We start from the raw sequence: 20,315 nt of genomic DNA, 5'->3' as shown, positions 1-20,315 counted from the left end.
TTGGTACTCCAGCGAGGTACTTGCGTACTGTCTGTTCTCTAGGCAGGCCTTGAGGATGGGATTAATGGATTTAAATTTCAACCAGGGAGGTTGAAGCTAGACGCTGCAGAAAGCAGGCTAATCATCTCGCAGGGCAGAGCTTTCCGACCCCTCTTGGAATGAGGGGTCCCCCGGATCGCCGCTGCGAGGTGGCGGGGGCTGCCCGCGCCCATGGCGGGGGGCCAGAAGCGGAGATCCCTGTTCTGCGGAGGGGTGCGGGAGGCAGGAGGTGCCGCCGCCCAGCCTGGCCCGGCCTGGCCCGGTCCGCCCCGCCCGGGGATACGTGTCACCGGCCCCGGCGGGGGGCCCGCTGCCGGCGGGGCGTCCTACCCACGTGGCGGGGCTTTGCCATGGAAGGGCGTTCCTTCCCAGGCCGCCAATCGGCGCGCCGGTTGCTCTTCGCACGGGCCAATCAGCGCCCAGGGAACGCACATTTAAACCCTTTTCCCGGGAGCTGCGGCCACCTCCGTGTGACAGGGAGAGGGCAGGGTGCGGCTTCGCGCACCAATCAGGAGCGCGGGAGCGGTTACGGGCACGCGGCTCCGCCAATGGGGATGCGGAGGGGAGCGTGGCGTCTCCCTGCGGAGCGGTTGCTGTCGGAGGGGGAGCTCCTCAGGGACCGCCGGGGCGGCCCGGCCGTGGGGGGCTGCTGGGCGCCGGGCCCCGCCGCCGCGGCCATGGCGAAAGGTGCGCGGGTGGAGCGGGGCCGGCGGCCTGTCGTGCAGGGCGGGCGGGCGGGCGGGCGGGCGGGGTGGGCCGGGCGGCGTGGGGCATCTCCGCGGCGCGGAGGCTCCTCCCGGGAGGTGCGGGGCGCCGGGGCCGGCGGGACTCCTCCCCCGCGCGGTGTGCGCAGCTCGCCGGGAAGGGGCTGGGCCGCCACGGCTCGCCCTGCCGCATCCAGCCCTTTAAACATGGCGCAGGCCGCGGTGGCCGGGCGATGACCGCGGGCGGCCCCGCCGGACATGGCTCAGGCGCCCATCTTCCCCCCTTGCTCCTAGGGAAGAACATGCCCAAGGCCAGGGCGGGCGGCGCGGAGGAGGCGAGACCCGAGAGCGCCGAGAGGAAGGGGCCCGGCCGCCCCCGGGCCGGCGGGGTAAGCACTGCCCGGGCCTGGGCGAGCGGAGCGGGGCGGGCGGCTCCCCCGGGTCTCCTGCGCCCTCCGTCCCCCGCCGCGGTGCGAGCGAACCGGCGTGCGGGCTGTCGGGGGCGCCGCACGGCCCCGGGCGCCGGCTCGCCGGGGCTCCCCCGATCATTCAAAAACCGGTGAACTTTCGGGGCGATCGGGCTCTTTCTATGTTTCCCCGTGCCCTGCCGCAGCTGCGGGCAGCCAGGCCCCGGCCTGGGCCATCCCTCCGTGCCGTCCCCCCGGTCCTGTAGTTGTGTTCCAGGCGGGTGGCCGGAGGGCCATCGTCACTGCATTTAGCACACCCACCCACCCTGGGAAATAATGGTTGCTGTTGCATCAAATCCCAGAGCTCCTCAGCAGCCTTTCACGTGCTCTGCTGGGCTGAGAAATATCTCTGCTCTCCAGGGTCTCAAGCCTGGCACAGACAAAGACGTGGCAGCCGCGTCTCGGTAGCGCCAAGAGGCAGCAGGCAGGGAGCTGGGGGGTGGGGGAGGTTGGGGGGCAAAGCTGTGCTGGAAAAATAGTTCGTTTCCTGTTCATGGTGTATTCAAAGCCAGCAGGCTTTGCTGGCAGGTGGACTGCCTGCAGTTCACTGCTGGCTGGCTGCGGAAATGCCCATATTTAAACTCTATTGAACCCCGAGAACTTGGCTGCTCAGGGTTTGCTGCTTGCAGTTGTTAAAATGGAGTGTTTCTATTTCATCCTTCAATCCCCCCGGTTTCTTAATAAGCAAGTCTTTCATAGCCCTTTCAGCAATACTGGGGGTCAGGGAGTGTCTTAACTTTGCTTCTCCTCAGGCTGTTCCGCTGTAACCTTAACCTTTAGTAAAGTTTATAAGTGCATTAAGATTTGAGCCTTTAACTGGTCTGATATTGCGTGTGAACTATGTATGTGTTAAATTTGTTACTCGTTATGATGTTACTAATTAAAATTATCCCATGTATTCTATTGTGTGCTTTGTTTACTTTTTTTTTAGTGTTTGTGTGACTATGTATACTGGAGTATTTGTTTAGTCAGCTATATTTGAGTTACATTTTTAACTAATGGGAACCTTTGTGTGCTTTTCTAAAAAAAAAAAAAGAAAAAGAGCATGTTTTTGTTGTTTTAACTGGCTTGCAGTGTCTGAAAATTGCTTTTATTTAAGCCAAACTATAGCCAAGAAAAATTCATTCTGGCCAAGCTGCATCTGCTTGTCCGGACACAGATTTCACGGCTGAGATCTGTGTGCCCTATATACTCTGCCCAGTCAAACTTAGTGAGGTGGCAGGAGACCGTTAAAAGCAAAGGTGACACCACTCCACTAAAGTTTGCTAAATCTGATACCGTGCACTGTTGGTGTGCTTGGAGCCTAAGCCAGTGTACAAACCCCGGCCTCTGTGGTGCTTGGCCATGCCAGAGGGTTTTACCACTTTCCTGGCTTCGCCTAAGTGCTTTGCATTGACTCTTTAATGTTTCTTTTGCCATTAACAACTTTTCTGCTTTTTGTGAAATGTAATGGATAAAAAGATAGCATTGTTTATCATCCGGACTTCACTGAGAGGTGTCACTCAAGGTAAACTGCAAAGCTGATTCCTGCCTTCTGTGTTGCTCAGCAGAGCATATAATTAACTGCAGTAACATTTGACACCTCATGAGAGTCTTTGGGTAAGCTCATACCTCTCTGGCTAGGAGGTGTATGTTCTAAGCTTGGGCAATTTTTGCTGTGTTATTCGTATTTTTTTTGGCTTGTATTTTTTCAGGCTGCCTTCCTCCTGAGAGGCTCAGGGTTGGGTTTTTTTTAGCAGCAGAGTTCATACTGTGAAGCACAGGGTGGAGGCTGGAGTTGCTTATGACTATGTCATCCTGCCACATTTTGTATGAAAGTCCTCTTGGACTGAGAGTTTGCGTTTAGTAAAGCTCTCTAAGTGCTTACCACTGTTATGTTTTCACTTGGTAGAAATAGCAACAATAGCAGTAAGGATGATGCATTAAAGCAGCATAATTTGCCTTAGCCCCGTCAGCTCTCAGCCCTGGTCTTTGCAGCGTGTTGTGGATACCAGCTTGAGGTTCCCGACATCTCTGTGATGTACTGATTTTTGTATGGGTCTGTTTTAGGAGAATGTGTTTATTGGTCAATCCAAAATCTGCAGCTACCTGAATCCTAACAAAACTCCTGGTGCTCGCCCCCCGCTTCAAGAAGAAAACTCTGTCATGTATCACGAGGTGAAATGTCAGGGCAAAACACTAAACGAAACCTACAGGAAAGGAGATGGTAAGATTGATCTTTGGATTGCTTGCCTCATTAAGTGTGCTCCCCCATCCCCAATTTGAAAACTTGAATGCACAGTCAAGAAGAACAGGCAGTGCCCCTGGCCTCTTTTGCTTTCCCTGTCCTATAAGTCTGTTGGCAATGTGGAACTCTACAAAGCTGAGGGTGTCCTTACCCTTTCCAAAACTTAGGACATAGGGTTACCAGGTGACTTTTCCTTTGTTTTTTTGTGTGGCTATATTTGTATTGTCTCTGGGGATATAAAAAGCTAATGCTTGCATTGTCATTATGCCCTGATCTCCCTGCAATTCTGTTGCCACTCTGCTTCTTCAGGTCAGTGTTTGGCAGGTTGTCTAGGTTTTTTTCTGGGGGGCTGTTTTATTACCTAAGGTTGGTTTATTCTATAATATGACTACATTATGCTAATTTATATAAAGGCAATTCAAAGTCAAATTGAGTATGAAGTTAGAGGTACTGGTAGAAGAAGAAACAATTCTTAAATTTTAAGGATGAAATAAAGGCAGTGAGAAGGAGGAGCACAGACTCTGGATGCTGAGTGCCAGGCTTCCGAGATGCTCCACTGTAGTGACTGGAAATGGAATGTTCTTAAGTTTGGGGAGGACAGGAAGCTGGCTTGTGTTTAAAGGTGGATTTTATAACCTTGGTAATTTGTCAAAACATTTTGATGCAAACATTTTTAGCAAGCAGGTATTTTAAGTCCCACTCATCATAGGGAGTGTCAGGTTGTCTGTTAATGTGGGGCCTTTAGCTCCTAATTTAGCTCCCCAGTTTTGACAAGAAAGTGAAGATGGCTTTAGCTTGTCCCACTGCGGTGGCCTTGCAGCTGTGCATCATTTCTCTAGTGAGACAGAAGCATCTGCCTCAGCAGATGGGACTGTTAAACCTGGTGATTTGCTTTAAATAAAAATTTTATTGAGCTTTAAACTATGCTCACCTAGCTCTAAATCAGTTGACTGAAAAGGATGATGTGGTTGTATCGAGGTAGGATGCATGCAGCCAAGGAAATGTTGGTTGTGTGAGGGATCAACTTCTTGTAAGTGCCTGGTCTTTAGCTCCTGTGGTTTTTTGTCTCTGTTGGCCAGTTGGTACCAGCATCTACTGCAACTGATTACAGTAGTGCAGGATCCAGAGAGCCTTCCTCTTCCTCTTCAGTGCAGGATGTTGATTAGCTTATGGCAACTTGATAATTTAGTATGCCAGATGCACCGAGTGGCAAGCTGTGCGGTTGTCTCAGACACGGTGCTGAAGGTGCAGTGCTGCATGCTCAGGTGTGGAAAACTCCCAGCTGCAAACCTAATGTGCCAAAGTACTTGTGCTCTGTTTTCGCTTTCCCTTGTGCTGCTCACACCTCCCTCTGCACCATGCGTACCGTAGCAATGACTAGTCAAAAGCTGAGTAACAGCCTATCTGAGTTCTAGCAGAAAGAGATTTTATCATTCCCTTCCTCTTTCTCCTGTTTGACAGAACTAGAAACTTGGACTAGAAACCATTGGAATTCACTTAAAGCACTCTGGTATAGTTGATCCTAAGTTCAGAGCCTTACTTTATTTTCCTGTCACCAGAAAAAAAGAATGGTGGCAGTATAGTTGAAGGTGCTATGAAACCAGAAGACCAGAAAGATAAAGAAGGTGGGTGCAATACCTCAGTGCCCTCCTCTGATCAAAACCAAGAAACTGTAGAAACTCCGAAGACGCCCCTGCCCTCGGATGTTGCTGATGAGGCCAATGCAAAGCCAGCTCAGAAAAAGATGGTTAAAGCAAAACGTGGACCACGGAGAAAGTAAGTGACTTCTGGAGTTGTAAAAGCTTTACTGCTCTGTGTCCTTTTGCACTAGGAGGCATTGAGCTGCTTTTTTCCTTCAGGAACCACAGTCGGACCTGTAACTAATGTTACTCTTGTTTTGTTGCCTTTTTTAAGCAAATCGTTTATGTGTGTTTTACCTCAAGTGAAATAATTGCTGATCACCTGTAGAAAAAGAAATCAATGAGCCATTAAGACCTACTTTTCTGTAGACAAATAGGAATTCATCTTGTCAGAACAGAACAGTTGGAGGCTTCCTGGCTGAGCTGATACTCTTTTTCATGATATTGGGGTAATGTGACCTAACATTAATGAATTCCTTGCCAAGCAGTTTTCATGACCTAAATTTTAGAGCACCTTTTGGTAAGGCACAGAAGGGTCTTCAGACCTGTAATATGACCTTCAGTGGTTTCCAATGGCTTCTCATTCTTATTGTTAAAGCATTAGTACTAGGGTTGTGGAAATAGCATGGGGGAGAAAAGGGGGTGTAGCTTTTGGCTCAAAGGGAAGGGTGCTGAAGAAGTGATTGATATGAATCGGTGTTTCTTACCAACATACCAAGCTGAAGATAAAAATTTCTTAGACACCTCTGTCCTAGAGGTGTAACTTCACGAATAGTCTGAAATATGGGTGTTCTCTATTTCTCTTATCCCTTAGAACGCAAGGAAGAACACCAAATCGAAAAGTGACAGATTATTACCCAGTTAGAAGAAGTTCCAGGAAGAGCAAATCTGAGTTGGAGGTAGTGCATCTCATTAAAATAACATAACTTATAATGTTGCTGGTTAATTGAACACTGGGTGTGTAACTATCTGTAAATGGTTTCCACTGGGGAAATACAAGTAGTATTGTGCACTGGAATTATTGTTAAGAACATGCTTAAAATTTGGAAATGCTGATCCAGTCCTTCCAGGACAGAATCTAGCTGCTTATATATTGAGGGAGGGGGCCAAATCTGTCTCTTTGCCATTCAGTTTTGCTAGAAATATAGGATGGTTTGGAAAAATGAGTGTCACTGGCTAATAATTTCCTTTCAGCTATAGAATAAGCTACAAAAGCTATCAACAATATTGTGGTTTTGTTTGTTCCTGTTTATTCTGCAGACTGAGGAGAGGAGGAAAATAGATGAGCTGATTACTAGTGGGAAAGAAGAAGGAATGAAGGTAACTGCAGTGCCAACCCAAGTAGCCATGTACTGTTTATACAGCATCTTGCTGTTAATTTTTTAATATACTGTTTAAGTGGAAAGTAGCATAACTCGGTCTCCGAACTGCTGCGTTTCCTTGGCAGTAAGATGAAAGTGCAGGGAAACTGGAGCACGCTGCCTTTCCTTTTGGATGGGCAATATTTGGCTCTGAAGAATATGTATGTGCAGCCTCAGTCATAAATACCGAGGGGGCTTTATAAGCTTTACTGAACATGCACTTGCTCCTTTCAGTATCTCATTTCTGACTTAGCTTCCAGAAATGGCATTAGGTACAGCATCTTAATTGTCATATGTTTAAAAGGTAACACCCATATATACTGTCTGTATGGTAACAAATTCTCTTACCCTGTTTACAGCCAGTCTCTGGGGGTCTTCATTATGGCTCTTGGGATAATGGGCTATACTGGTTTTCCTCCTGTTGCTAGCAAATGCTAGTTACTGGGACTAAGTACTTACTGTTTAGGTTACTCTGATCACCCATTTTTTTTTAGAACTGAAAGCAGAAATGGCTGCTGGAAGTGCAGAAGAGCTGTGATTCTTGACAAGCCACAGCCTCCAGTTAACACTGTCACACCTACAACAGTGATAGGAGAACTTTCTTGGTGTTGTCCAATTTAGAGGGGGAGGCAGGAATAGTAAAGTATACTGGTGGGTGATAAATGTAATTTCTGTGATCGATCTTTCTGTTCAGCTAACTTTTTAACCTGTGCATGCTGATGGTGCACTTGAAATGGAAAAGCTTACTGCCTCAGCTAATAGGTAGTTTAAAAGAGAAAACAGGTAATTCTTCTGTGTGTGTGGTTTAAAGTAACCCTTAGTTCTTTGCTTAGAAGACACTGTATCAAAATACCTGGTAACTTGGGTGTCCCAAACTCAGTCCTATATTTTTCCCCTCAGTGCTGTGTGTAGTGCTTCTACAGCTTTGCCTGCAATACACACAAATACCCTGCTGTAGGATTTTTAATGACAAATCATTCATTTCCTAGTAGACAGCATATTTAGTCATGTAAATACTTTCTAATTTCCCAGCTGATTTTTTTTCTTTTCAACTCAACAGATTGATTACATTGATGGCAAAGGAAGAGGAGTAATTGCTACTAAACATTTTAGTCGAGGAGAATTTGTAGTTGAATATCATGGAGATCTCATAGAGATCACTGATGCTAAAAAGCGAGAAGCTGTGTATGCTCAAGATCCATCCACAGGCTGCTATATGTACTATTTTCAGTACCTCAGCAAAACGTACTGGTAAGCTTCACTGTGATAGCTGAGTGATAGAGGCTTGAAATGCTGTTAAGTCTTTTCTTGTTTTCATGCAAAATTTTTTTAAATGGAAACTGTGAAGTAGGAAATCTTTTTGGAGCACTGCTTCATGGCCCAAGAGCCTCCTGTGCCTCTGGGCAGAAAGGAATGGTAAGTGACTTAAAGCCCTATTCCCTGAAGTACAACGCAAGCTACATGGAGGGTTGTATCTGCTGGGATGAGGCTTGTAGTTGTGCTGTGGACTTCTGCCTAAATTTATTCTTTTGTAAAATTAACTACTGTTCCTGAGTTGCAAGGGTTTTGTTTGGAAAGCAGTGTGGATAAATTCTGGAAGAGAAACATTTCCTTCAACTGTCTTTGACTGGTTCTCCTTTCTCTAGTACTTGACACCTACCCCGCATGCATGCTTTGTCACTGTTTGCTGTTTTGTTTGCCCCAGACTCCAGTTCTCTCAGACAACATTCTTTCCTCCTTGGCCGCTACTGCTGGATACTGGAGTGTGTGTCACCCAGTATATTAATTACCTTGAAGCACCCTGTATTCTAAGTGACTTGCAGTCTAGATGCTGTGATGATAGCTGTCATCATAATTCTTTGTGCAATGAGGGGCACTGGAGCTTTAGTATCCAGGTCTCTGGAAGTTGGGCATGTAGTACCTGTGCATTCTCTGCCTTCCATGTGAGCAGAGACTCTGGCTGGCTTACTCGGTAGATACTACTTAGCTTGGACACAGCTTTCTTGAGGGAAGGGCATTTAAGTTATCAAGCATTTCTGGTGGCATTCTGCGCCTGGATTCTGCTGTTTCTCATAAACAGTTGAGAGCTGCTTGGAAATGGGCAGCTCAAAAACATAGTCCAAAGTTTTCCATTTTCTGGGGTTTCTGCTAACTTAAAAATCTCCTAGAATTGTTTTAGTTTCCCTGCATTGCTATATCATGTACTGTCTCTTTAATCATACAAATATCTTGTAATGTTCTGATTTTCCTTTACTTTTCAAGCCTTGTGTGGATTCCTCATTCTTTATCTGCTTTGCCCTTTGGTTTTTGTCCACAAGCATAACTGTGTGATATGCAGCAAGCCTGCATTCTGTGCTTGTTCTTTCAGTGTTGATGCTACAAAAGAAACTAATCGTCTGGGAAGACTGATTAATCACAGCAAATGCGGCAATTGTCAAACAAAGCTTCATGACATTGATGGTGTGCCTCATCTCATACTGATAGCTTCCAGAGACATCAAAGCAGGTGAAGAACTGTTGTACGACTATGGAGACAGAAGCAAAGCTTCCATTGAAGCTCACCCATGGCTAAAACACTAATTCATCTTCTTTCTTTGGTTTTTTTTTGTTTTTCTTTTTTTTTTTTTTTTTTTTTTGACCGAGTGCTCTGCAAGGAGTCAGTGGATTTCCCCCCCCCACTGTCCTCACTTCCATCAGCTTTCTTAGTGGACTGCTTATGGTGTTCTGAGCTTCTTAAAAACTACCTTTTTGCTTTGCAGTATTGAAATACCTATTACAGTTTTCCGGGCAGGCTTGAATAACTGATCTTAGATTGCCAAAACTTTTATATCATAAAAGGAAACCCTCCCTAAAATTTGAATGGTTCTGTATAGTGAACAGTGCCACTTGAGCATGCAGTCAAAGACTGGCAGAGAAACGTAATCACTTGGGTAGTGCTTCTGCTTTTGCAATGAAATCTCACGCTCCACTTTTTGGGGTGATGAACTTGGCATTAGCTTTATGACAGCAGATGTACTTCTGTACTCTGACTTGGGCATCCAATGGCTTGACTGCTTGTCAGACTGCTTTCTACAACCCAGTGCTGATGGGCTTCTCTGAGATGGATACTACTATCATTCTCAAATAATTTGTGGTAGGGATCCAGTTTTTTTCCAGTGTTATCTCATGTTGGCAATGAACTTTAAATGTACTGGTGCTGAGGGAAATAGATGGTCACATTGGCTGCTTTCTTCAGAGAAATGAATCCAAGCCCAGTGAGGATGGATTTTGATAGGCTGGGTTGATACTGATTAGAAATGTGAAGATAGAACTTCACAGTGAGAATCAATGTTTGACATTATTTCCTAGAATTTAAGAAGGTACCTTTTTATAGTTGATGGCTGATTCTTGGAGGTCTCCCAGAGGATTTTTAAGAAGTAAAAAGAAAAGCGCTCTCCAAAAATTTTTTTATTACCTTCCTATGCTAATTAGCCACGTCAGAAGCTATTTATTTACTGTGAATGCTTGAAGTAGAGCATAGCGATTCCAAAAATAGGAGTAATCTTCATATGCAGCTTCAAACTGTAATGATGGAGTTCATGCAATGAAGAAAGTAGATTCCTTATTGCCTGGTCCTGTAGGTCTGTCCAGCACGGTCTGGTCCCACTGTCTGAAATGGGAGTTGAGTGCTTAGCATCTTGTGGATGTTTATAACATTACTGTTGGGGAACCAAAATCTGTGATATAGGCGGGCAATACAATGCAGGTCCTTTATGTTAAAGATGAATTCTTACCAGTTGGAATTTTTGCCAAGGCAGGCTTGGCATGTGTGTAGATGAAAATGGCTGTGAGCCATCAGCCACGCTTGCTGCTGGAAGATGTCAGCAAGGGATCTGTGGCTCTGTTAATGTCTTCTATTCCTCATGTCTTGAAGGCTGCTGCTGTTTCAGCTAATGCCATCTAGGACAATCTTATATGCTTGCCTATGTGATAGGTCAGATAGCAACAACATCCTGGTTGTGCGTTCCAGCAGCAAGAGAGGTGGCTTAGTGATGTATTTTTTAAATTAAAAACTTGAAGACAATGTCTCTGTAAAATAAAGAATATATTTATTATTGATGAAGTGGCTGCTATAGTACCTGTCTCCATTGCAGATCATTAGCATTTTGAAAGAAAGCTGTGAAAATCATTAGCCATCAAATGCTTTATATTATTTACCACTTAACACAAGGCAAGCTCATCAGAGAAAGCCTGTGTATTTTCATCATTTCTGAAGAATTAACTGGAGACCTGTTACCTTACATGTACTGAGTTACAGGTAAGCTTTGTTGGCCGACTTAAATTTGAGTTGGCATTGATTATTTTTTTTTTCCTCCGGTCTCAGTAACAGAGACTACAGCAGTGTGTACAGTATCCTGTTTTAATAGAGCACTTCCCTTAAGTCAAAGTTGGAATAAAATGTTTCCCTTGTGTGTTTTTTTAATTTAAACAGTTGCCTGTTCTCTATCAGGTTAAACAGCTTAAAACCTCTGTTCTTCAGCATCACTTTTGTAAACAAGAAAGTGGGAAGATCTCTCCCTATTTTGCATAGAAAGAAAATTGTCTTCTCTGAAATGCTTAACTGGTAATCAAGTAGCACTGCATCGGAAGACGGTAATAAAGCTGATGTTGCACTGTGTATGTATCCCTTACTTTTCTAGGAACTGATGTATATGAAAATACTTTTCACATACATAAACATGCCATTTGGATTTTTATCTCTGTGCCTTATAGGAAGGTTTCCTTTTCTAACAAGGTGTAAAGCACTTGGCAGGGAAAGATGCCTGGCTGGCTTGGCTTTGCCAGAGGCAGTGGGGTGGCTCTAACAGGACTGTAGCCTCTTCTGCACAGCTGTAGCCAAGGAATTTGCTCCCTTTTCGATAAAGAAGCTGTGCAGCTCGCTTGGCACCAAAGTGGATGTAACTGTGATGGTTCCAGAAAAAAACTAGCCCAAAAAGGTTGAAGTGCTCTCCTGTCTGACTAGTGAACTCCCACCTTTTTTTTCTTTTAAAATCACATTTTAAATGATAAACTGAAAAGCATAATTGTAGCTTTCATTATTGTCTCCTTCACTAACCGCCAGGAGTGGCCTAGGGCTATGTTAGTCTTCTGTGTTTCTGTGGCAGGTTACTTTTGCACAGCGCTGTGTAATCTGTGGAATTTTATTACCTGAAGTTGTTTTAATTAAGACTTAATACAGGGATTAGTGTGTTTTGGGGCATAATCCCCCGTCCTTGGTTTTTAAAGGAGATTGGAAAATACATCTATGGACAAAACACAGAAGGGGATGGAGTTCAGAGCACATGTAAACAGCTCTTACACCTCCCAGCTGAATCCTGGCTGTGGCTGATGTGTGATTGTGTCTTGTGCGTTTTTTGTTGTTGTTTTTTGGTTTGTTTTTTTTTTTTTTTTTTTTCTTTTTAAATCTCCTCTAAACACAAAGCCTCTGCTAAGGAAGTGCAATAACTTCCTTCCCAGCTGCCATGCTCTAGAAAATACATTACAGGGACATTGGCCAAAGCTTAGTAATATTTTGAAGATGGCAAAATGACTTTAGCATTTCTGTGTCCTGGGTAAACAAACTTGCTCAGGTCAGACATCCTTGACATTGCCTTGCTAATGTACAGTTGCTAACAGTCTCTCTGAAAGGAGACTGCAGTTGTGCCTTCTGCTGAGCCACATTCACATTGTGCATCTGCGCAGATGCGTGAAGTGTCCTATATTTTTCATGCTGCTAGCGTATGAGGGAATCAAAAGATTTCAGAGCCTGCTTTCGCTTCTGAAGTGAGTAAGATCATAGTTTGATTCCTGTCACTGCTCCTTTTATGTCTGTTCAGACCTTTCTGCTTTAGAAATTTTACATTTCTAAATGTGGAACCTAATTGGTATCTTTCAAGCTCTTTTCCCCCTACTCCTCTGTTTGTCCTGTATGCTTCCACTAATGATAAATCTCATTACTGGGGCTGATACACAGCTTGTGACAGTTGATTGAAAGAACAGAGCTTATGAAAAATACAGCTGTCTTCCACAGGAGCCCTTTTGCTGTCAGAAATGAAATGTTTGGTGCATCTGCCCCAGTTTGAGCATGCCTGCACCTCTGAAAAGATACCAGTCCTTCATGTGGGCAGAGCACGATGCAGCAGCTTTTCTTCCCTTGCTGTGCTTTTCTCCACTGCCTTTCATCTTAACTGCAAACAGCCACCCCTGTGTGTGCAGGGGTTCTGCTGCCCACTGCCCAACTACACCTTCATTGGGTGGGGTGGAGTGTGACAGGCCTCTGCAGCCTGTGTATTGCCCATCTAATCCAGAGAAAGACACAGAACAAACAGCAATGCTGGGTTTTTCTTTAGGCAGTTCTCTAATGACTTTCAGTGTAAGAGCAGCGGGGACTGCAACCCGGATGGGTTCTCAATCCCTGGCACTCCTTTGTGAATGCACATGTGGATGGAGTGTATCTCTTGGAAGTATCTTCATCCTGCAAAATCATTTGGGCTGAGCATTTTCATAGGTGGAAAGGATGGATAAGTGGCAGTACAGATCATTACAGGCTCTTAGTAAGAATAAAAACCACCTTTGTATAAACATTTATTTTCTACATGTGGGTAATGTCTGGCAGGAATCTTCAGAAAGACACTTTTTGTAGGTCTTAAACAGTTTCTAGGTAGCCAAAGTAAAATCTATTCTGAAAGAATATTATACAACAATTTTTAAGAGATTGCTTATTCTCTACAGTAGGATTGATGCTTTTTCTTCCAATCATTGGCTCCCCTAACACCTTAGAGGGTCTCATCAGTGCCATTTCTGAACAGGAGTGGTGAAGCTCTTGAAGATGCTCATTTTCCATGTTTAAAAGAGAACCTAAAAAAAAAAAAACCAAAACAACAAAAACCAACCAAAACCAAAAAGGAAACCATGTACAACTGGAAAAGAAGGAACATGTGGCAAGACAGCTGTGTCAATGTGTTCTGCTATTTTAGGGAGCTTCAGGGATGCAGCCTGAGCTTGTGGGTACTGCGTACAATGCGAACAAACCTCCAGGGACAGCTGGCATGTTCCCACAGCAAAGCCTTAATGTGCTAGCAGGGGAGGTGAGTATTGTGCAGTTGTGCTCTGAAATGCTTTTTTTTTAAAAAAAAAAAAAACACCACCCAACACAAAACACGAAACCCCAAACCAAACAACAACAACAAAAAAACCCAGAAAAACTTCCCTGCTTGCCTGGGTGGAGGTTGCCTTCCTGTGGAGTGCTTTTGCCACAGGAAAGGATTTCTCTTTTGGGTTTTAATTTTACAGGGAGAGGAAGAGAAAACAATATCCAGCCAACTAGGCTAAAGTTCAGAATTCATCCCTGGATCTACCAAGTATGCAGCGTGACATATTCTCCCACATTCTGTCAAAAAAAGATGCAGAGAAACTTACAGCCATTTGATGATTGTCTTCTCTTCGCTGTCCTTGCTGGTGCCAGGGCTGCTGCCACTGGTGGCTTTCTCCAGTTCTTCAGTTTGGTCCTTTCTCTGTGAGATGATCCCACTGGGAAAAGAAGTGGTTTGGTTTACTTTTTGTGGCTTTGTGCATGGCATGGTGTTGTGCATGTTAAACTCTGCACTGGGCAGCCTAGGACACGGGCAAATGGGTGTTCACAGGACAGGGGTGGCAGCCTAGATTCCTTGTAATGAATTGCTCTTATTTTCCTTAAATACTGCGATGTAATTTTGCTTAGGCTATGCTTTAATGAGAACACTAAAAAAGTCATGAGCTTGCTTCTCCGCAGAGGAAGAACGGCGAATCGTAAACAGGAGTGAAAAGGTTGTGTAATTACACATTTGTGCAAAAGTCCAAAGACAACAGGGTGCAGACACAAATGGTGAATTTCTGTGTGGGTGGATCTGTGGTACTTTCAGCACAGCCACGAAGGCTCCCACCATGCAGCTGGGGACAGATGGGAGATTCCCAGCTTCCCTGCAAAGCAGGTGGCTGTTGTCTTTCCATCCTATAGAGGAGAAAAGAAAGGCTTTTTGCCTGAGCTGCAGGTTTTGTCATCCTACTTTGATGCTGCTACACCCTACAAGGTAAAGTAACTGCTTACTTTAGGCAAAAGCTTCAGGCATACCAAATGATATTTCTCCTGCTTGGAATGGGGTTAGATTTTACCAGCTTGCATGCAATACAATGTTTTCATAGCATGCCAATTTACAGTTCTGAGCTGACCTCATTTATCTCGAGAGCTGAGTGGGTCAAAGCTTGTGACTGCAGTAGTTGGAGGCTGAAAGTAGCTAAGCAACACTTGTCTGGACGTTGGAAATAAAAATACAGGAGAGTATTGAGAAACTGGTGGGACATCAGGCATAGTATAATTCTGAGGCAGATTCTCCTCTTAGAAAATGGGAGTATGAGCTGTTAGGTGACACTGCAGAGCTCAAATATCTGCATGATAACTTCTACTTCGGAAATCATCATTAAAAATGCAATCCTCAAACATCACAGGTCATTATAAGCCACTCTCTGTGAGGATGTCAGTTACCTTGTGCTATATAGAGCTTATTTCCAGTATACACAAGACATTTTAGAACATATATTTATTCTCTTCCACTGCACAACTACTCTTTATAGCTGTACAATTGTAAATAGGATTTTATGTCAGCGTTTAAAGGGAAGATGGGTTTTGGCTTTAAGTCATGAGAGGAGATAACTGCACAGAATTACTTGAACTGAAAAGCAGCCTTGACACGCTGTCTGGGTGCACAGCACTGTGACTTAAATCACTCAAAACCTGAAAACATTCATGCTGTTAATTTTTAACTTAGCCTGTAATAAGCTGTGTAACACAGCTGGGAAATCAAAGCAAGAAGCCATTCCAATGGCTGCACAGCAAAGGCAGGGAGCTGAGCTGGGGAAGTGGTGCCCCGCTGTGCTGTGAGAAGTGCTGTTGAGCAGTTTATAAACTGACTTCTTGGATTTAATTTTAACTACTTGGCTCAACCTGCCCGTTATAGACAAGGCAAAGGGTGGGCTTACTGTATCTAAGAGGTTGTTGCAGAGATATCTCAACTGAAATCTTACTTGGACATTTTGTGTGTGGTTTCTTGCCCCAGAGTTTATAATACAACCTAAGATGAGGGGCAGTCTGGGGGAGAGCAGCCTTGCAGGTGAACTAATTTGTAGCACTGAGAGCAAGGAAGGCCCTTCTGCATCCTACCCTTTGGCTCACACCGATTCTCAGGGGCTGGTCCCCTCTAGAAAGACCAAAATCCTTTTCTGAAAGTACTTGCTCTGCACATTTCAAGTGCCTTACATGACCCTTTGCTGGCAACGTTAAAACAAACAAACGAAAAAAAAAACCCCACAGCTTATCCTGAATGAGGATGAAAGGGCTTAATATTCTGTTTTCTAGATCAATGCCATACCGGCTGTGGGAGCAAAGGAACAGCAGATAAAGCTAGTGTCCCCTGACAGCAAGCTGGAGGAGGAAGGAAATTTTGACTAAAGCTGAGGTGGAAATCCCCGTGCTCCTTGGTACGTAGTGTGGCTTCAGACAAGAACAGTATGTGTGCAGCTGCTGGGAGTGCACAGATGAGCTTGCGTGCACAAGAACCCAGCTTGTATGTGGGGTGGGAGTAACTGTACCTAGGCTTACAGCAGTACGGTTAGGGGAACAGGCTGCAAACTGTGCAAAATAAGAGGGAGTTTAGTTTTAAAATGATGTTTTGTAGAGACTTCATCGTTCCCCTGTTTTTCTTTGCTCATTCGGAGACTCTTGGGAGCACAGATGTCTCTTACACATCTGGACAGTGCCTAGCCCAGCCCGAGTCCTCAAACCTGCAATACTCTGATCTGATAAGCTCCCCAGACAAGAACTAATTGTTATTAGCTCTTTGCTGACTTTGTGGTATACCTCTTATAGCACTGTAGCTCCTCTTGCACCACAAAAAGCTGAGCTTTCAGCTGGTTACGCTCTTGCAGTACATCTTGCAGCTCCTGTAACGTGAACCGGGGGCGATTTGGGTCTGTGAGGTCTATTACCATTTTATCTGGTCCAAGGCTGAGCTGTAAAATAAACAGTGGTGGTCACAATCTTGTAACCTGTTGAGAACAGAGCACTCAGAGTAAAAAACCTCCAAATTTTAGAAAGATATGGTAATTCTTAGGAGTGGTGTGAATTCACCAAAATCCCGATTTTTCTTCAAGCGGTTACAGTTTTTTCATATTATTTTTGTATTGCCCTGGTGACTGCATCTCCTAGGCAAGTACAGGGCCCAACTGTGACCACAGCTAAATGCAAAGTCTCTGTCCCAAAGGGTTTGCAATCTACTTTGCCAAGAAGCTGCTTTTATCTGCTTTTCTGATGACAGAGGTTGGGCTAACCTCACGCCAGAACTCTGGGGCAGAGAGAGATGAGAACCAAATTCTCCCTTCCTATTTCAGCTAGACTTTTGTGGTGAGGGCTTTTTGGGTCACAGACGTGGGTGTCCCTCGCACAGAGTAACAAGCACGGGGCGTGCCGTGCAGGAGCTGAACCACGGTGGGTTTGTGCGCTGTGGGGACGCACCTGTGTGCGTGTCAGCTCCCTCGCTGGCACAGCACTGAGCTAAAAGTTTGGTCAGGGGGTGCAGGGCCCATGGGGCCCCAACACCCTGAACATCCCCGCTCTGGAAGTGGCCTCATGGCCTTCAATAAGTCGAGGCGTGACCCTTCCAGCCCTGTTCTGCTGGGACAGGAGGGCAGGGCCGCGGCGGCCAGGGTCCCCGCTGGGACAGGGGGGGTGGGCCGTGGTGGCCAGAGTCCCCTCCAACCCAGCCGGCGGTGGGGTGGGCTCCGCGCCCCAGGCCGGGCCCTGCGCTGGGGAAGGGCCCCCCGGCAGCCCCCGCACCCACCTGCTGGGCGCCGGCCGGCGCCCCCCGGCCCCGCAGCTCGGCCAGCTCCCGCCGCAGACTGTCCCGCTCTAGCCGCAGCTGCTCCGCGGCGAGGCCGCTCTCGGTCACCAGCGCCTCCAGCATCTCCAGCACCCTGACGATCCGGAACTGCAGCCGGGCCAGCGCGGCGGGCCCCAGCGGCCCCGCGCTCAGCTGCAGCAAGTCGCGGCCCACCACGGAGGAGATGTCATAGACATCCCCGGCCGTCAGCTGGAACGGGCTCTTCTCCAGAGCCCGCTCCGGGCCGCCTTCCTCCTCCTCCTCCTCCTCCTCCTCCTCCTCCTCCTCCCCCTCCCCCTGGCCCCGCTGCATGCCCGCCGCTCGCTCCCCCTCTTCCTGCCCCGGGCCGGGCGGCACGGCGATCCCCCCCCGGCCGTTGCCATGGGGGCGGCCGCGGCCCGGCGCCGCTTCCCGCCCTGCCCCTGCCCCCGAGGAGGCGCCGCCCGCCGCCGGGGCTGGGCTGGGCCGGGCTGGGGGTGGCTGCCGGCGCCTGCCGCCGAGCCCTTGTCTTGGCCCGGGCTGGACAGCCGGCCCTGGGCTGGGCGGGAGGGCGGTGCACCGGCTGCTCCCCAGCGCCGCGTTCGCCGGGCGCCGTGGTGGCAGTGGGGCGGTGGGGCGCGGGGGAAGGGGTTAAAATAAACGGCGGCCGGGCCCGGCCCACTGCGCTGCCGCGGCCTGGCGCTGCCGACGGGAAGGGCCGCCATCGCGCCGTGCCGGCCGGGCTGAGGTGAGCGGCGTGGCGCGCGCGGAGAGGCGGCGGGGTGCCGGCGGCCGCGGGGCCCCCTCGAGCTGGACGGGGCCGCGGCGCTCCCTCAGGCCCGGGGAGGGGACAGGCCTCCGGGGCTCCCTCGCCCGGGGCTGGGCCGCGGGGCTCCCTCGGGCGGGCCGGGGCAGGGCCGCGGGGATCCGTGAGGTGGGCCGGGGCCGGGCCGCGGGGATCCGTGAGGTGGGCCGGGGCCGGGGCAGGGCCGCGGGGCTCCTCGAGGCCGGACGGAGGCCGAGGCCGGGCCGCGGGGCTCCCTCGGGCGGGGGCGGATCGGGGGTCCCCGGCAGGGCCCTGTCCCGGGAGGGGAACCCAACAGCGATGTTGCCGGTTTATTTCAGTCTGTGACACTTTTTGGATACAAACCAGTATACAGCGGTGCTGGAAGTGCTTCTTGCGCTACTGGTTGACCTTCCTAGAACACCCATGAGTGTGTGCGGTGCCTGTTTTTTTTTCCTGCTAGACAATGACTGACTGGGCCCCCATAGCAAAGGAGTATGACCCCCTCAAGGCTGGGAGCATTGATGGCACAGATGAAGAGCCCCACGACCGTGCCATATGGAGGGCTATGTTGGCACGCTATGTACCCAACAAGGGAGTTACAGGAGATCCTCACCTCACTCTGTTTGTGGCAAGGCTCAATCTTCAGACCACAGAAGAGAAGTTAAAGGAGGTCTTTTCCCGATACGGAGACATCAGAAAGATCCGTCTGGTCCGAGACCTGGTCACGGGATTTTCCAAGGGTTATGCATTTATTGAGTACAAAGAGGAGCGTGCTCTTTTGAAGGCCCACAGAGACGCCAACAGGCTGGTCATTGATCAACATGAGATCTTTGTAGACTTTGAACTGGAAAGAACTCTCAAAGGATGGATTCCTCGGAGGCTTGGAGGTGGTTTTGGAGGCAAAAAAGAATCTGGGCAGCTACGGTTCGGAGGACGGGACAGACCTTTCCGAAAGCCCATCAATTTGCCAAACATGAAAAATGATTTCTATGGAGAAGGATCAGCAGAGAGAAGAAGCTGGTCTCGGGAGGGAACGAGGGACTGGAGAACAAGGGACCGAGACCATGAAAGGAGCAGAGACAAGCGATGGCCAGAAAGGGAGCGGTTGTGGACTTGGGGTGAAAGTGAGAGGGACTCCAAAGAGGAGAGGAGCAGAGGGAGGGAGAGGAAAAACAGAGACAGGAAGGACACGGATAGAGACCGGAGCAGGGAAAGAGACACCAGAAAACCAAGAGATGATGATAAGCATCGATAGGTGACAGTGCCTTGTCAATGGGGGTGTGTTACCTATTCTTACATCTACAATGTTTTGGTTGTAGATGCTGCCTTCAGCTTGGGGCTGTGAGTGGCATTCCCAGAACAAGCTGTGTTGTTCCTGCCTTGTGCCTCTGACTCTTGCCTGCTAGAAGCTTGCTGTAGTTCGGTCACTAATGCAGCTAAGATAATGTGCTGAATTGTTCCTCAGAGAAAATAAACTTTTGTATTAATATTTTTGAACTGGTGAATGCTCTAAGAAATGTACCATGTGCACAGGCATCCCACTGAAATTGAGTATTCACCTTGTTTGATACCCATCCGGCTGCCTGGATTAGGGTTCATGAGACAGCTCCATATTTAGTTATGTGCCAGATGTCCATACTCATTTAATGAGACAGATACTTTTTATGAAATAGTCACTCGTTGAAGAAATAGTAATGGAATAGCAACAAAGCTGCTGAAAAATGTGCCCCAAAACAGAAGCTGGTGGGAAGTGACTTTATTTTCTTGAAGACACTGGGACAGGTGAGACTTTTAGTAGTACTGTGTCCTTAAGTAGTTCTGTGAGGTGATCGAGCAGCACGGAACAAGAAACCTGTTTTTATGTCATGGGAGGGTGTAATTCCTTTGTGTTAGAGGAATGTGTGCTGCAGTAAGCAGGTCAGAAAACGCCTGATGTTCCTGATAATCCATGGGCAGTGTCATGGTTAAATGTGGTTGCAGTTGCACCCGCTCTGCCCTCTCCTCCTCTCTGCCATCGAAGTCCTGCCTGCACAGGGTTTAGTCCTGTTCTGGAAGCTGGGCTTGCTGCTGGCTGTAGCTGAACTGGGGAAAACACAGGGAAAAATCTCCTTTTTCAGAGCTAGGATGTGTATATGCAGACACACATCTTCTGGTGAGGAGCTTGCCCTGCTTTCTAGAAGAGGC

The 20,315-nt window shown here is 47.5% G+C and overlaps 3 protein-coding genes across 3 annotated transcripts; 2 read left to right on the top strand and 1 right to left on the bottom strand.

The window, feature by feature from the left end:
* The first annotated feature begins 143 nt into the window (after positions 1-143).
* KMT5A (lysine methyltransferase 5A) lies at positions 144-11,094 on the top strand. The gene is made up of 8 exons (XM_056341396.1): positions 144-726; positions 1,038-1,132; positions 3,260-3,416; positions 4,997-5,213; positions 5,892-5,976; positions 6,338-6,397; positions 7,499-7,689; positions 8,807-11,094. The coding sequence occupies exons 1-8, from the start codon at positions 159-161 to the stop codon at positions 9,015-9,017; spliced, it is 1,584 nt and encodes a 527-aa protein (XP_056197371.1). The 5' UTR covers positions 144-158; the 3' UTR covers positions 9,018-11,094.
* Positions 11,095-13,010: 1,916 nt separating this feature from the next.
* Positions 13,011-17,692, bottom strand: RILPL2 (Rab interacting lysosomal protein like 2). Its single transcript, XM_056341453.1, has 4 exons — positions 17,327-17,692; positions 16,348-16,499; positions 13,875-13,985; positions 13,011-13,313 (listed from the first exon to the last, which is right to left on the bottom strand). The coding sequence occupies exons 1-4, from the start codon at positions 17,675-17,677 to the stop codon at positions 13,289-13,291; spliced, it is 639 nt and encodes a 212-aa protein (XP_056197428.1). The 5' UTR covers positions 17,678-17,692; the 3' UTR covers positions 13,011-13,288.
* A 136-nt stretch (positions 17,693-17,828) lies between these two features.
* Positions 17,829-19,620, top strand: SNRNP35 (small nuclear ribonucleoprotein U11/U12 subunit 35). Its single transcript, XM_056341441.1, has 2 exons — positions 17,829-18,092; positions 18,592-19,620. Exon 2 carries the CDS (start codon positions 18,595-18,597, stop codon positions 19,384-19,386), a length of 792 nt encoding a protein of 263 aa, XP_056197416.1. The 5' UTR covers positions 17,829-18,092; positions 18,592-18,594; the 3' UTR covers positions 19,387-19,620.
* The last annotated feature ends 695 nt before the right edge of the window (positions 19,621-20,315 follow it).

This window comes from Falco biarmicus, chromosome 1, assembly GCF_023638135.1.
Source record: "Falco biarmicus isolate bFalBia1 chromosome 1, bFalBia1.pri, whole genome shotgun sequence".
In the NCBI taxonomy this organism is placed as follows: domain Eukaryota; kingdom Metazoa; phylum Chordata; class Aves; order Falconiformes; family Falconidae; genus Falco; species Falco biarmicus.
Note: the sequence above shows the minus strand (reverse complement) of the source record. Positions and strands in the feature narration are given on the sequence as shown.

Excerpts from the sequence above, each read along its gene's own strand:
- KMT5A (XM_056341396.1), top strand. The coding sequence starts at position 159 with ATGAGGGGTCCCCCGGATCGCCGCTGCGAGGTGGCGGGGGCTGCCCGC. Across the intron at positions 727-1,037 it reads CGCCGCGGCCATGGCGAAAG|GGAAGAACATGCCCAAGGCC; the intron begins GTGCGCGGGTGG and ends CCTTGCTCCTAG. Across the intron at positions 7,690-8,806 it reads TACCTCAGCAAAACGTACTG|TGTTGATGCTACAAAAGAAA; the intron begins GTAAGCTTCACT and ends TTGTTCTTTCAG.
- RILPL2 (XM_056341453.1), bottom strand. The coding sequence starts at position 17,677 with ATGCAGCGGGGCCAGGGGGAGGGGGAGGAGGAGGAGGAGGAGGAGGAG. Across the intron at positions 13,986-16,347 it reads GAGCTACAGTGCTATAAGAG|TGGGATCATCTCACAGAGAA; the intron begins GTATACCACAAA and ends TTCTTTTCCCAG. Across the intron at positions 13,314-13,874 it reads AAGACAATCATCAAATGGCT|GTTCTCTTTTAAACATGGAA; the intron begins GTAAGTTTCTCT and ends TTTTTTTTTTAG.
- SNRNP35 (XM_056341441.1), top strand. The coding sequence starts at position 18,595 with ATGACTGACTGGGCCCCCATAGCAAAGGAGTATGACCCCCTCAAGGCT.